Below are 17,331 nucleotides of genomic sequence, written 5' to 3'. Positions count from 1 at the left end.
CACTGGAGGCGGGCTGCACGATGTTGGGGCGTGAGCGGAAGACGGCCTAATGGTGTGCGGGACTGTAGCCCAGCTTCATGGAGACGGTTGCGAATGGTCTTTGCCGATACCCCAGGAGCAACAGTGTCCCTAATTTGCTGGGAAGTGGCGGTGCGGTCCCCTACGGCACTGTGTAGGATCCTACGGTCTTGGCGTGCATCCGTGGGTCGCTGTGGTCCGGTCCCAGGTCGACTGGCACGTGCACCTTCCGCCGACCACTGGCGACAACATCGATGTACTGTGGAGACCTCACGCCCCACGTGTTGAGCAATTCGGCGGTACGTCCACCCGGCCTCCCGCATGCCCACTATACACCCTCGCTCAAAGTCCGTCAATTGCACATACGGTTCACGTCCACACTGTCGCGGCATGCTACCAGTGTTAAAGACTGCAGTGGAGCTCCATATGCCACGGCAAACTGGCTGACACTGACGGCGGCGGTGCACAAATGCTGCGCAGCTAGCGCCATTCGACGGCCAACACCGCGGTTCCTGGTGTGTCCGCTGTGGCGTGCGTGTGATCATTGCTTGTACAGCCCTCTCGCAGTGTCCGGAGCAAGTATGGTGGGTCTGACACACCGGTGTCAATGTGTTCTTTTTTCCATTTCCAGGAGTATATAGAAAGCATCAGATGCTCTTTAAGGTTACTCGCAGATGATGCAGTTGTCTATACCAAAGTAGCAACACCAGATGAAAGTAGGAATTTGCAGAATGACCTGCAGAGAATTGATGAATGGTGCAGACTCTGGCTGTTAAGCATGAATGTAAATAAATGTAACATATTGCACATACATAGGAAAAGAAATCCACTACTGTACAGCTACACTATCGATCACATTCAGCTGGAAACAGCATCTGCCGTAAAATATCTAGGCATCACTATCCAGAGCTACCTTAAGTGGAATGACCATGTAAAACAGATAGTGGGAAAGGCAGACAACAGACTCAGATTCATCGGAAGAATCTTAAGGAAATGTAACTCATCCATGAAAGAAGGAACTTGTTCGCCCAATTGTTCATGACAGTGGTGTGTTCACACATTGGTACTGTAGTATCCACTTCATTGCTGTTGCTGATGCACTCTGATGTGGACATGTGTCATACGGCACAGTGCCAAAGGACAATGACCCAGTACACCAATCAGGAACAGACTGACATGATCTTTACATATGGGCAGGTAAATGGCAATGGGTGAGGAGCTGCACAATTGTACCAGGAAAAGTATCCCCACTGACAGCAATCACACCATAAACAGTTTGCTAAAAGTGTTTTGTCATTTGTGTGAGACTGGTTCATTTACAGGAATGGGTAACCATGAAAGGCTGTTGCACCCAGTACATAGATAGACCTAGGCGGAACAGTCGTTGAACACTGTGGAATATGACTCTGGTATCCGCACCAGGCAGGTGGCCTGCCAGCATGGGATAAGCCTGGTGACTGTGTGGAACATTCTCCATGACAACTGCCACTGTCTATATCACCACATGTGCATGCTTTATTATGTATGGAATCACTTCTGCAGTGATGGTTTTGTTGCTAATTTGTCACTCAGAGAACCACAGTGCTGGGATTTCTATCATCCATCCTATTCACAGATGTGGCTACCTTTACGAAAGGTGGTATTGTAAGCTTCACAATACCCACCTGTGGTCCACAGAGAATCCCCATGGCATGAGGGCAGCAAACCATCAGCACTGGTTCAGCTTCAGTGTATGGTTGAGGATTATTGGTGACCACCTCATGGGACCAGCCATCCTTCCACAGCACCTCACTGAAGAGGCATACCTGCACTTCCTGCTGATGACTCTTCCCCCCACCCCACCCTGTTGGAAGATGTTCCTTTGATGGTATGAAGAGTAATGTGGCTACTAAAAGATGGTGTTTCAACTAAATTTTGCCTTTCTGTGTGGAGGCATCACAACAACATCTACCCTGGAATGAGGTGCTTGAATCATATAGCCCATCCTGTCACCAGACCTAATGCAGGCAGAGCCCATTATGGATGTGCAGACACCTCATCATGTCATGCACTGCATTGTATTGTACAGGCATGAAGAATTAACAAATACCCTACAGTGCAGACACCATGCATTTCCAGCCATATATTCATATGACCTTTTTTGCTCCTTGTCTCCTCAGGGATCATTTTCTGCAGTTCTTCCCCATTTAGCAGAATGGCCCTGTAGAATGGCAAAACATTTTCAAAAAATCCATCTTCCCTTCTAGTTACAATAAAAAATTCTGTGTCACCATAAAATATCTGTTATTATACAAGTCTTTTTTCAAAATTTTAAGTTCTTGAAGGAATATTCACCTAAAGTCTTTTGGTTAGCTCAACATTACTGCTCCTGGACAGTGCAATGATGACTAGGATTTAACATCCCGTTGGATATGTGGTCACTAGATACAGGTTCTATTGGGAATGCTTTTAGTTTGTGAGAAAAGGTTAATTGCAATCCTATGAGAGGCACACCCCACATACGTGATCGAGCCTAATAGAACTGGGATGTGGCAGATGTTCTACAGGTTTTTTCCTTTCCTACAAGGGTGAATCAAATACAAATTGGAATTTTTATTTGACATGCCTTTTTGTAAACTGAGAGTGGTGCAATCTCTGCTCATTCTTGCTTTCATAACCAGTGATTGTTCTCCACAGCTAGAACACTGTTGTACCATTACTTTAATCAGAATTGCAATGTCAGAACAAGAGGTCTATCATCTCTTGTGCATTGCATTATAATCAAGTTTATGATAACAGGGGGCATAAAACCATCTGAAATTTTGAAACGACTTGTGGCACAGTTCAGGGGCAACACACTGAGAAAGACTCAAGTGTATGCATAGTACAAACAGTTTTTATGAGGACAAGAAACAGTTGAGAAGGCAGCTCACCGACAATGCCCAAGGACCAGCATAACTGAGGAGAATATTCAAATTGTAAGCCAGTTTACTTAAGATGATTGCTGAATAACAGTTGCTGAGGTTGGTATAAGCTATGGTAGTGCTGAGGTGATCATCACTGACAGCCTTGGATTTCAGACTGGGTCCGCAATGTGAGTATCTCGTCTTCTCACCAAAGAGCACAAATTTCATCATATCAAGGTGTGCAAATGGTTACTGACACACTATCAAACTGAAGGGGAACATTTTCTACACTCGACTGTGATCTGTGATGAAACATGGGTGCACCATTACACCACAGAATTGAAAAAAAAGCAGAACAAAATGGCGTGAAAAGGGAAAATCTGCTCCTATCAAAGCCAAAAACTGTCTCTCCATGGGGAGTATTCTTGCAGCACACTTTTTTGATTTTGAAGGAATTTTTTTCATTGTCTTTCTCCAAAAATGTCAGACTATGAATGCTGTATACTACTGACAACTTTTGGACCAAATAAAACGTGCATATTGTCAGAAAAGGCACGCATTTCAAATCTGGGTTGTGATCATGCTCCGTGACATGGTCAACCCCACACAGATGCCTGAACTCAACAAAAAATTCAGGAATTGTTCTGGACCTCACCAGAACATTTTTCTAATGGTCCAGGCTTATTGCCCTGTGATTTTCATTTGTGTGGACCACTAAAGGACGCAGTTGGGAGGACACAGATTTGGCAAGGTTTCTATTGTTGAAGTGTTCATGCACAACTGGCTGCTGTCACAGCCACATTCATTTTACAAAAATGGTGTCAAGAAACTGCCTGTCCACTTGGAAAAATGTGTTTCCTGTTCAGGAAACTACATAGAAAATAAGTTCATGTGCATGAATTTTTCTGAAGCTTAAATAAATTTATTTAAGAAATCTAGTTTAAATTTGACTCATGCCCATACATATTGGTGACAGTCTGAACATGAGTCACTACACTGGGCAGGGAGGATGTGTTGCCTGTCCTTCAGCAGGAGGCTACCTGGAACTGTTTTGTGGCTCTTCTTTGAAGCTCCCTTGGCATGTCAGCTGTTAACATGTTTGGAATTTAGTCATTCTGGAACTTTTTCATCATGCTCCCACAACAACTACAGTGGCCTTAAATGTGGGGCATGTGGAGACAAGTCCTTGGGAATATCTGGTCCCTCCAACCTTTGACAACGTGATTTATTGACTGTCTACTGCAATACATTGGGTACCACATTTACTGAATTCTGAGTCAGGGATTGTGCACAGTTATATAATTCCAGTCACTTGTATACTACTGTGACACATAAGAAATGAGACTGGTTGCATTACCAAAGAACTTTTTATCACTGCATATTATTGCACAACTGACCTGGAACTGTGTCTTTATATTGTGTCTATATACTAAAAAAAAACAGAAACTGACATGTAGAAATGTTTTAAGTAGTGGAAGGAATGATGTGAATATTTATTCATTCAAATGGGTCGTACTCTGAAGGGCACCACCTCTAATTGAACATATTTCGTACGTACATAAATTTGCAGCAATGGTCTCAAGTCTTTTGAATGAGACCTGGTACATGACATTTTACAACGGAGTGGAAGCACAGTTGTAATAAGCCACTTACAGTGAGGGTCTCATTTCTTTTTTGGATAGTATACAACTGTGAACTGGACTCAGTTGTTATTCTCCTTACACCTCCCACTCTTTTCCACTTTCTTTCTAGTCCTTATTTGCATTATTCCTATCTTCTTTAATTTTCTCTTCCTTTCTAAACTCATCTCACTCCTCCCTGTGTCCTTCTATCATACCGAGGGAGGTGGCGCAGTGGTTAGCACACTGGACTCGCATTCGGGAGGACGACGGTTCAATCCCGTCTCCGGCCATCCTGATTTAGGTTTTCTGTGATTTCCCTAAATCACTCCAGGCAAATGCTGGGATGGTTCCTTTGAAAGGGCACGGCCAATTTCCTTCCCCATCCTTCCCTAACCCGAGCTTGCGCTCCGTCTCTAATGACCTCGTTGTCGACGGGACGTTAAACTCTAATCTCCTCCTCCTCCTTCTATCATATTGGAAATGAAGCTAGTAGAGAAATATCTTTGGGCTCCTACTCTGTACGATGCATTTTCCATTATTTTTTCCTCTCCATATCCTCGTAACAAGTTGGTTCCTCTCAATCTGGAGTCTGGATCACTTGAATCTTTACCAACCAATCCCCCTTTCCTCCTTGAAGAAGAAACATGCAGTTGGAAAAGCTAGAAGTACTATTTTCTACCAAAAGTGTTTCTGTTGGCATGACTAGGAACTGCATCTCCTTAATGACGTACTGGCCAGCCTTTAAGCTGCCATTTTAACAATTTCCTCAACTGAATTTTCCATTTTATATGCAGGATGTCTGTTTTAACTTGAGTCAACTAAATATCTTGTAAACAACACATTGTATGAAAAAATGTTCTAGGTGAAAAGTTAAAGTTAGTAAAGGGGACATCTGTCTGTGCTACGACTATAGTGCATTTAAAATTAGTTATGACTTTTGACATTTGCCTGACCAGAGGTGGATGAGACACTATTGCCCAGGTAACACCAATGGTCAGCCGGCTTTCCCTACCACACTGCCAGCAGTTCAGCTGGTAAAGTGCCACTGCTGCCGCACCATGAGTAAACAGTATCACTGGTAACATGCATTAGATGCATCAACGTTTGTCAGCTCTCGTAAAGTCGTATTTTCTCACATTATGTTCTGTAATTGTCAGGTATCATGAACAAGTGTTTTGTGTTGGTGTTGCATTCATAACAACAGTGCAGTACATCTGAATACGAGATTTGCAATAAAAGTGTTGTCCAAGAACACAGTTGAGAAGACAACACCCTGCTGCAAAACATTCCTCGGAATTCGACAGTAGTAATGGACAAAACGCCATATCATGTAGTTGTGATGCATAAAGCACCAACAGTGGAGTGGAGGGAAGCTGATATTCTGTTCTGGGTACAAACAAATGTTGCACGAGATACATTTTAACCTAGCATGTACAAGGCGAAGTTAATAGAACTTGTAGTGTTGTACAAGTATAAATGCCATGCTACCAGGTCAACTAACTGGCTAATGGTAAAGGGCATAGTTTCATCAGGCTTCCATCGTATCATGCTCATTTAAATCTGACTGTGAGTATATGGGTGTAGGTGAAAAGTAATGTGCCAAAAAACAGCAAGAAGTTTACGATCACGTAGGTTGAAATGCTGACAAAAGAAGCCACTTCAAATGTTAAATGACAGGACTGGCCTTGAGTTGTCAACATACCAGGAAGGTAGTGACGAGCCATTCAGAAGGACTGAGACGAGTTCTAAGGAATAGGTAACTTCCCTTGTTGCTATGTTAAAATCTGCATCTTGTTTTGTCAGAACACAGCAGAATTTAGAAATATTTATCTCACCAACATTGTAATGCAGTTGAAAATGTGACAGAATCCTGAAACAGTGTATTATTAAACTAACAACTGTCTGCAAGTCAGGTCAATAGTTTATGAAACAGCCCATTCTCAGTATACAAATAAACGTGTAACTTCATCACTTATATTGTTACAAAAGTCATAGTAGTTCTCATTGCACCAGCTATTGACGGCCATCATTAATTACATTATTTGATTGCAAAAAATTTGTAGTGTCTTGAATGTTGTGGTGGATATGGAAGTTTTGCTTATTAATCATATGGCAAAACACTTTCGTCTTTGTTCGCTATCATTTTCCAAAATCTTGTTTCAATATCTCAAAACATTTATAAGATACAAAGAATGTATGAATATTTCATTCTAGCTTTTTCACTTATGGAAGAGTTCATGATGAAGCACTTTACATACATTTCATTTGCTCAAGATTGGAAATAGGCAGCTGTATCCTTCCAAGTTTAAAGAACAATTCAATAATCACCTACATGTAAATCACAGCAACATCTAACCTAACATGCACCAAACACAAATTTATAGCGACACCTGTTTTTCACTGCAAACCAAGAGTTTCTTGCATTAGTTTACCTATTATCAAAACATTTCAATGACTATGACCATTAATGTAATGATAAGCAGATTGTCATGAAGCTGATGAATTTAAGTATAAAATGTGTGAGAATAAGAGTTTAATACCAAGTAGTTTCTTTAAAATTAATTCAGAAAGTTTGCAGATTGGCCGGTTTGTTGTTCACTCAGTCAAGCGATCCTGCCACATTCCACACCAAATTGGATTGTCATTATACTGTGGTTACCTGCTGATGCGTGCAGCACATGCTGGCAACTACGCTTCCCTCCACTTGCTCTGTACTAAACTGTCAAAAGTTGCAACTTATTTTAAACACACTACAGTCACCTCCTAGGTTACCCCCTCTTGTGTGGGCTGGGTCAGCTTTGTATTTTCAAATGTGAAACCCCATTTTTATTGCATATCTGGATTGTATGACAAAAATAACTACTTTTACTCAAACCAGAAGTAATTTTACTCAAGCCATTGTTCCCCATTTGTGGTAGATGATGCTATTAAGAACCATGCATTTGATTCTACATTTCATTTATGCTGTAAACATGAACCTTTGTGTTCTAATGGTTCATACTGATGTTCAAATGTTACTTGAGTGTTGCAAATGTGATTGTAGAGTAATAATAATATTGCTAGAAATTGATATTTCTGGCAAATAAGATACTTGTAAGGGAATGCAGTTTTCCGTTCCCTACAGGACTGATTGCGGTGAGTCCCCAAACCATCAGAATGACTGATTTTGATGGCTGCCCTCAAATCCCACCATCAGGGTGACCGATTTTGGTGTGTGTTTCTATCCAACCGCTGTAATTCTTGTGCTGACCACTACACATTTACTCGTGAGATACTAACCACAACCATTGTAATAAGGTAAAATATTGATGAAGTGATAGTGACTGGTGCACCTGCCATGAATACTCCTTGAAATGAAGTACCCCAATGCTGAGCAGCAAAGGGATGCACCAAAATCACACACCCCAATGGTGACAGGCAAGGGGACTCACCAAAATCAAGCATTCTGATGGGAACAGCAACTATTACATGCATGTTGTTATTCCTGGATTATGCTAAACATAATTTTTAACTATACATTGAAACAGCTAACCATATTGTACTGTACAATCAAATTTGCAACACTAAAGTAAATTTCAGTCATAAATATCAACCATTAGAACACAAAGATTTACACTACATCACAAATGAAGAGTACAATCAAGTGTGTCAGTTCTTAATAGTAAAAACAGCCACACTTCATATTTGTCAATTACACCACCACCTACCATGAATGGGAAACAACGGTTTAGGTAAACTGCAAGTATTTTTAAGCATAGAATCCAAATATGAAATAAAAATCAGGGGGTTTCCATTTGAAAATGTAAAGCTGATCCTGCCCATGCAAGATGAGTGGCTAGGTGGTGGCCAATTGTAGCACAGACAGATGTTCCCTTTACTAATGTTAACTTTTCACCTATGACTTTTTTTCAGATGACATTACATTTTCAAGATATTTAGGTGTCTCACATTAAAAGAAACACTCTGAATGTTAAAAATATTAGCAACATTTTTTTCAGTCTCTCTGACACAGTTAACTGCAACTGCAAAAAGTATGAATTCTGCTTGATGTACAGCACTACCATAAATGATTCAACATTATCAGAGCACTAAATTTTCCAAAATATTACGTGTACAAATATGACTGATGTAGGAACAGAACTATAAACCCACCAAGTTTGCCTTTTTTAATCTACAAATGTTCAATGAGTGCCCCTCTAGTCACATGTCATGCATCCACATGGCAGTCAAGTTCATTCCATACCTTATGTAGCAACATCCCATCAATGGTCATCACAGCAGTGTTGATGCATTTTCTGAGCTGTTCCAGTGTTCTTGGCATTGGGGGGTATGTAAACAAGTGAAAACGTCACAATGCATTAGATAAGGTGACCTGGGGTGCCAAAGGGAACTAAGCCACATTGTGTTCATTACTACACCAAATCCAGCAGTGTGGAAGTTAATTCTTTAGGAAGTGATGAACATCGAGGCTTCAATGATGGGGTGTCCTACCTTGTTGGAAAATGGAATTCTCAGAATCAGCAGACTGTTGTGGAAACAACCACAACCACAACTGCAACATATCAGAGGTACCCATAAAGTCTTTTCACAGAAAAAAATGGCCCATACAGCTTTGTTTGTGACAGTGGACAGAAACATCAAACATTAATCCTGGGTGATTCTTTTCAAGCACCACAATTTCATGAGGATTTTTGGTGCCCCACACTCTCGCATGGTGGCGACTAACCTTTCCAGATAAATGGAAGGTTGCTTCGTCACTTAATATCACTCTGGAGGTGAAATGTTCATCCTCTTGCTTTGTCATCATTTCATCAAGGCACTGCACTCATAACATCAACTGGTGGGCACAATGCAAATTCAGTGAGTTTATGGTTCTATTCATGAATCAGTCATATTTGTACATATAATACTTTGGAAAATATAGGACTCTTTAAGCAAATGAATCATTTGTGGTAACCCTGTATATTAAATAAAATGCAATATATTGAACAGTAAAAATTCAGTTGTTATTAGAAGTTAGTGAGATTTTGTTAAAATATAATGATAAAGCAAAAGTACATTTCCATGACAGGTCATCCACAAAGTAAATTTCACTAATAGAGCCTGGAACCTGCAGTGCTACACCCATTTTGTGCATGTGACTTGCACATTATGGTATTTCGGCTAGACATTTGTGCCATTTGCTTTTAGCTGTGTGCTGACAGAAGTTTATGAAGATGATCAGAATAAAAGGAGGTGCTGCATTTGTGAAAGTGAGATAAAATAGTATTTAGGAAGACAGGGTACAAATCATGTTTTGGTATTCTGATTTAAGTGATGCTCTGCAGATGTGCAGAAGGTTCTGCAATGTAAAGGGTAGCTTGTGGTAACAAATGAATGAACTGAAACAAACTGTCAGATGAAATCGATTTATTGGAACCTATTCACCAGAGGATGAGCACATGATTGATTTAATGGGTTGACTGCTAACACAGGGGTCTCGTTATGCACTGTTGTATGGTGCCTTAATGATATCTTTTAAATCATGAAGGCCCAGCCTAATGAACAACCACTGAATAAATTGTCAAGCATAAATAATTGTGAAATATTAAAACGAAGATACAGGGATAGTGTCAGGACAAGGGTGTACACTGACATCAGTATTAAAATTTACTCACAGTTTTATTTAGCACAAAAAACAAATTATATAGAATCTTAGCCTAACAGAGGCTACTACACTCCTGGAAATTGAAATAAGAACACCGTGAATTCATTGTCCCAGGAAGGGGAAACTTTATTGACACATTCCTGGGGTCAGATACATCACATGATCACACTGACAGAACCACAGACAAATAGACACAGGCAACAGAGCATGCACAATGTCGGCACTAGTACAGTGTATATCCACCTTTCGCAGCAATGCAGGCTGCTATTCTCCCATGGAGACGATCGTAGAGATGCTGGATGTAGTCCTGTGGAACGGCTTGCCATGCCATTTCCACCTGGCGCCTCAGTTGGACCAGCGTTCGTGCTGGACGTGCAGACCCCGTGAGACGACGCTTCATCCAGTCCCAAACATGCTCAATGGGGGACAGATCCGGAGATCTTGCTGGCCAGGGTAGTTGACTTACACCTTCTAGAGCACGTTGGGTGGCACGGGATACATGCGGACGTGCATTGTCCTGTTGGAACAGCAAGTTCCCTTGCCGGTCTAGGAATGGTAGAACGATGGGTTTGATGATGGTTTGGATGTACCGTGCACTATTCAGTGTCCCCTCGATGATCACCAGAGGTGTACGGCCAGTGTAGGAGATCGCTCCCCACACCATGATGCCGGGTGTTGGCCCTGTGTGCCTCGGTCATATGCAGTCCTGATTGTGGCGCACACCTGCACGGCGCCAAACACGCATACGACCATCATTGGCACCAAGGCAGAAGTGACTCTCATCGCTGAAGACGACACGTCTCCATTCGTCCCTCCATTCACGCCTGTTGCGACACCACTGGAGGCGGGCTGCACGATGTTGGGGCGTGAGCGGAAGACGGCCTAACGGTGTGCGGGACCGTAGCCCAGCTTCATGGAGACGGTTGCGAATGGTCTTTGCCGATACCCCAGGAGCAACAGTGTCCCTAATTTGCTGGGAAGTGGCGGTGCGGTCCCCTACGGCACTGCGTAGGATCCTACGGTCTTGGAGTGCATCCGTGCGTCGCTGCGGTCCGGTTCCAGGTCGACGGGCACGTGCACCTTCCGCCGACCACTGGCGACAACATCGATGTACTGTGGAGACCTCACGCCCCACGTGTTGAGCAATTCGACGGTACGTCCACCCAGCCTCCCGCATGCCCACTATACGCCCTCGCTCCAAGTCCGTCAACTGCACATAAGGTTCACGTCCATGCTGTCGCGGCATGGTACCAGTGTTAAAGACTGCGGTTGAGCTCTGTATGCCACGGCAAACTGGCTGACACTGACGGCGGCAGTGCACAAATGCTGCGCAGCTAGCGCCATTCGACGGCCAACACCGCGGTTCCTGGTGTGTCCGCTGTGCCATGCGTGTGATCATTGCTTGTGCAGCCCTCTCGCCGTGTCCGGAGCAAGTATGGTGGGTCTGACACACCGGTGTCAATGTGTTCTTTTTTCCATTTCCAGGAGTGTATGATGTGTAGGGTGAGTACATTGGGGATATCTTTCAGTGTATGTCTCTAGCTCTCACTGAATTTCGTTGGCATTCTCCGTAAATGAGGAGCATATCCACTTGTTCTTTAAATAAATACATCATTTACATTTACTTGATTTGACAATACTAGTCTTACCTTTGCTATTAGTGTTGTATTGTGAAACTGTTGAATGGCATTTACATGCCAATGGGACGTTAGTAGGATATGCTGTACTCGGTGAATATTATCTATTTACATGATATGTGAGAGAGAATTGTCAGAGCATGTGCTTCGATAAGTGCATATGTGATAAGGAATACCACTCAGTCTATGATCAGAAGATTGCAGCACTGCATTGTTTCCAATGGTCATCACTTCGAACACCTCCAGTAAATGGACGTTCATGCCACCTTTGTGACCTATGTTGACCTTCAAAGACCTTAATCCTACACATCATTGGATTCATCCCAATAGCTGCTATCAGAAAATAAGTAGCAAACTTCAGCATTCCATTTCGAAAAACAAAGTTGACCTTCATATCCCCTGATGCGACTCCACCTAGCAACAAAAAAACGTCATATTATGGCCACCGTTGCCCCACACAGCTTTTGTCCCACAAACTTCTCAGCTCTTATCATACTTTCAGAGTTATTCTAGGTGGCAATAGTTAGTGACTCAGCCTGTATGTGTTTGACTAATGCACATAAATAGCATTACATAACAGTTAAATACTTCCATATAATCTTCTTATATAAATTACATTTCATACATTGTATAACTGGAATGGCAATCACAGGTCAAATATGCTACTTCACATTCTCTTTCAGGTTTCGCACTACATTGTCCAAGTACCTTCCTTACCAACATTAATTTGCAAATTTCTTATTAAACCAACACAAACAGTTAAAAAATAGTACAAACAATTCATGCAAACGCTAATCTTCTAATGAAACTGTGGAGAACTCTGTTCTGATGCTCAGTAACAACAAGATATTATTTTACTTATAATGTGTCCCACTCACATGTTGGCTCAGTTTTATAACTTAAACCCCCCAAAAAATCAGGAAATTCAGGTAGCTACCACTTACTGGCATGGCAGATACCTACATACTTCCTCACTGTGGCCCCTCAGATTGTCCCTCCTTACCTGCCTGGCCTGGTCACTACTCCACAACTTACCATCCAAATATCACTCACTAAACTTTCCATTCTTTGGCCATTTTACATATGGGAAAAACTGGTTGTATCATTACAATCACTTTAAAAAATCTGCCAATGATTCTCTGCATCCTTATCATACATGATCTTAAACTCAAAATTTTCTTCTTTTTAACCATCACTTCTGTGAACTTGATGGAGATAAGGCAATGCTTGTTTTAGTGGTTCATAGCTGGGTGCAAATTCTCTTTTACATGAGTGAAGTAACTGGCCATTAAAAGTGGCTACAGAACTCTTGGAGAAAATAGGTTATTCACAATTATGACATTTTGTGTTTTGATTCCCTGGAATTTTATGTACTGGTATACATAAACTAGTGGCTGTCTGATCCATGTATCATAAAATGTGTGCTCAATAAATGCTTATGTAAGTGAGAACAGAAAATTAAATGCCACAATGCTGCAACAGGCCTTCTGACCAGGTATCATGCTAAAATTGATAAATTTATTAGCTACATTGTAGCTTAGATTGACACTGGTGTGGTATTCAATTTCTGAAACTGAATAACAGTCAACTGTGGAAAAGCCTTCTGACTCACTTCCAAAATTTTGTGGCTGGTGTGGAAAAACTAATGAAATTCAAAAACTCTTGTCATAAACTTTTTTTGCTCTCTTTAATTATTTGACAAACCTTTGTCCTTGTAACCTGAAAGTTTGCTACATTATCACCTGGTGGACCAGATTTGACTTTCTAGTTGTGCCCGTGTGTTCCAGACTGCAGAGTGACATTCGTCATTCTACAGGGCAACTGACAGCCTCCTATGATCTCTGAAGATGTTCAGTATGGATGCTTCAACAGCACTGTAAATCATTCTTGCAATGTGATTTACTCAGTCCTGAACCCAGTCTCTATATTCATACCTAGGTCATGACTGTACAACATCTGCTTCATTCTTCTGAGCACCCATTTTAACAGTTTCCTTTTGGTACCTCCCTCGGTATGGAAAGTGTATTCAGACAGGTTTGTGGTCACTAGAGTGAAGACCAGTATCTACTTCCTTCTTAGCAATGACTGTAAGAGTAGAGGGAAACATTAACCGTTGAGAATTGCCCTGTCACTGGGGTAAAATGCATAGCTTGATCTTAATTCTGAAGTAATTGTTGTCAGAGCCTCAAATGACATGATGTGCAATAAAATCTCCAACAAGAGGTAATGGCTGGGGTAGCTTCCTGATTAGATCTACAAGAGATTCTTCATATGTTGGAGAAGTGCACTGTGTACATGGCAATTGTCACACCTGCAAGCTGGTGATAAGTAAAAGAGATAAGGTATGGTATTGTTATAATACTAAGCTAATCTTTCCTGTGAAGGCATAACGTCTCATCAGAGGCCATCATCAGACATTTTCAAGCATCTGCAATAGAAACAGAAAGGGCAACATTTATCATCCTGTGAAATTAAATAAAGCAGGTAATCAGATGATATTTCTCACTCCCCTTTTTGATTTACATGTCCCTCATTTTAGTCACAATACGGCATTTGTACTGAGACAAACACTTTGTTAGGTGGCACAAACTTAAGCTTTTGTTTATTACATAGAGTGTCTACCACTACACAGGAAATGATACACATGACTGCCCATGTAGCTGTGCCAGTAATCGTAGGAGCAAGTGCTGCCAAAAGCATTAGTTACTTGTGTGTATGGGCGCACTGCCTTTGACAATTGGTTTCCTCAGGGCTGCTGCAAATGAAAAAGTGAAATTTGGAGGTCAGCTGGCCTCAGATTACTTCCTTGCCTCATTATGTGGCATATATTCAGTAAATTTGATTCCTAGATCTTCTCCTATGTGACATAAGCACAAGAGCCCTGCTCTGAGGTGGATGCAGTCCCAAACAGTTACAGCATGTTGATAGAGAGATGAATTCTACTTCTCCCATGAGGGTCATTCAGCCACAACCGTCACATGTGACTGTAATATGGCTGTACTTCTGGCACTTACATTATATTGGATCTGGACCAGATGGGCAGTTATTCCGATGCAAGTGTTGAGCAGTATGGAAGAGTTAAACATCAAATAAAAGCTACCATCACTTTAGACTTCCACAGACTCTGTTTGCCATGCATCCAATCTCAGCAACGCCTTCATTTTCCCACTCCTTGTGTAACTATACAAGCACAGTGTCTCTTCATGATTACGCAACTCACATGTTATAGCATATTTTCCAAGTTTCTCAGCTTTTGCAAATATTACACTCATCCAGTTATTGCAGTTTGTCTTAGGAGAGCAACAAAATTCAAGCATTGTAGAGTTTTAAGTTGGATCACTATCCTCTCCAGATCTGTATGGATGTAAAAGGGAGACAATTTCTACAATTTTCCCTTATCTGTACATATGACTATAAAGACATGCTGACATAAATGTGTTTAAAAATTTAAATTCACATTTTGAGTGGTTGAAAATTGTTCAGGAGGATGAACCTCTCTAGTGCTTTCATTTGGTTTGGTGTTTATTCCCACTAGTGGTACACCCATTCCATCAAAAGATCAAGATTTTGAGTTAAGCTCTCAATTTCCCTTCCACGAGTGTCATGGGAATTGGCTGTCAACCAAGGCAGATCCCCACATGTCTATGTGAGATCCCTGTCTCCTCCTCTGAAACATGATGCCATGTTTCACTGGTCCCCAGTTCAGGATGTGCATTTTTGACAAACACATAGCTGACCTAGGCTGGCACCACCTGGAGGGGTATGTGTGGCTTATTGAATGACATGGGCAAGGTAAGCATACCCCAATTTGATTTATAATAATAATAATAATAAATAATAATAATAATAATAATAATAATAATGGTAATGGTAATAATTGTACTACGTGCTGCAGATAAATAGAATTGTAATCTGGACTCGTGAAAAGGTGGAAGAAATGGATAAAGTGATATGTACATGGTCAAAAACATCAACACATACTTGAAGTATGAAAACAAACAAAATACAGTGGTGTTCATAAAAGTGTGTTGTGAGAAATGCATAGTGCTGCAGAACATCTAAAAAGTAGATGAAAATTATCAGTGTCTAACACAGAAAAACAATGATGTGCTAGCAGACATTTCCCAATGTTAAGAAAGAAAGCAGCTGAAAAATCACCACCACTGATGATGCTTTACCACAATAAAACGAAAGGCGTCTGGTGAAAAAAATCACGCATTTTTGTAATTGCAATGACTTGTCAAAAATACCCTCATGAATCAAAAATATACATTAATGCCATTTGTTTCTCATCCTGTATTCTACTACCCCAGAACGGCAAATTCTCATCACTTACTGCATACAGCATTGTGATTACTTGCTGTTTCTACTCACATGTCAATATTTCAGCCACTTTAATATTTCTCGGTCCTAGAAAAAAGTGCCTGTGTATACTGTCAGAAGGAAAGGTGACCAAATCTCCACATACCTTGTACATTACACTGCATTCATCATCATACGAAATCCACTCCAAGCCCTGGTAAGCATAGGGCACTTCAAAATTTTTATCAAAAATGTATTTACTTCCAGTGGAATGAAGGAACTGACACACTTCTGGATAGCTTACAAATCCTTTACTTCCAATTTTTCCATATCCTGAAGCAGGAGCTGACCAACCATGATTCTCAGCATTAATGAGCCTGTGAGAAAAGGAAATTAAAGTGTGCAAATTCAGACAAGTTGGTGTCAATACATGAGAGTTAAAGATAATCTTACACCATAAAGATTTTAGTTGCAATGGGATCCACAGCCAATGCAATTTTTTTGAATGATATCAATTATGACATGGACTGTCATTGATTGGATTAAATATTTTTTTTTTATTTTTTGGTTCTCACTGTAGACATTCACAAGTGAGTCTGAAGTTCATACCAAATGTAAAATAGTTAAAATACAAAATACAGAGCAACAATTAATTGTTTAATCAAAAGGATAGATAAAGAAGGAAGACTTACATAGTATTACCCATGAAGCAGATATACCTACGTTACAGTCTGAATGTTTGTCTAATTATGCTTTGTGGGCTGGCCTAGCACATGATAAAATTAAACCCAAGTAGAATTCAAAGTGGAAGGCATACAGCCATGGAGAAAATCATACATAAATCGTATTACCATATTACTGGACTTTAAAATTAAAAACATGCCATCAAATGTTTCCTTGACAGCAGTGACATAATATGCCACTTAGAAGTGTAAGAGTTTACTTGTTCATGTACAGACACACCATACAGCCAACCAGTCAGAGATAAACTAGAGCAGCAAGATATGTTCTATGTGTCATTTAAATAATATTACAGTAATCTTTGTTCATCTGTGAAAGTGGCACGGTGCATTTCTGAAATTAATGGTAGGAAGGGAAAGAAAGATTAGTGTTTGTTTTCATGTGTGTTGGATGTTTGTCTAATTATGCTTTGTGGGCTGGCCTAGCACATGATAAAATTAAACCCAAGTAGAATTCAAAGTGGAAGGTATATAGCCAAC

General features: G+C 40.9%; 1 protein-coding gene across 5 annotated transcripts in view; it reads right to left on the bottom strand.

Annotated features, from left to right (window-relative positions):
• The window catches only part of LOC126297459 (acidic mammalian chitinase-like), a 200,147-nt gene that overhangs the window by 39,611 nt on the left and 143,205 nt on the right, over positions 1-17,331 (bottom strand). For all 5 annotated transcript variants that reach the window (XM_049988323.1, XM_049988326.1, XM_049988325.1 and 2 more), the window contains one exon: positions 16,278-16,488. In XM_049988323.1, coding sequence (XP_049844280.1) covers positions 16,278-16,488 — 211 coding nt within the window. The remainder of the gene's footprint in view (positions 1-16,277; positions 16,489-17,331) is intronic.

This window comes from Schistocerca gregaria, chromosome X (genome assembly GCF_023897955.1).
Source record: "Schistocerca gregaria isolate iqSchGreg1 chromosome X, iqSchGreg1.2, whole genome shotgun sequence".
Taxonomy (NCBI): Eukaryota; Metazoa; Arthropoda; class Insecta; order Orthoptera; family Acrididae; genus Schistocerca; species Schistocerca gregaria.
Note: the sequence above shows the minus strand (reverse complement) of the source record. Positions and strands in the feature narration are given on the sequence as shown.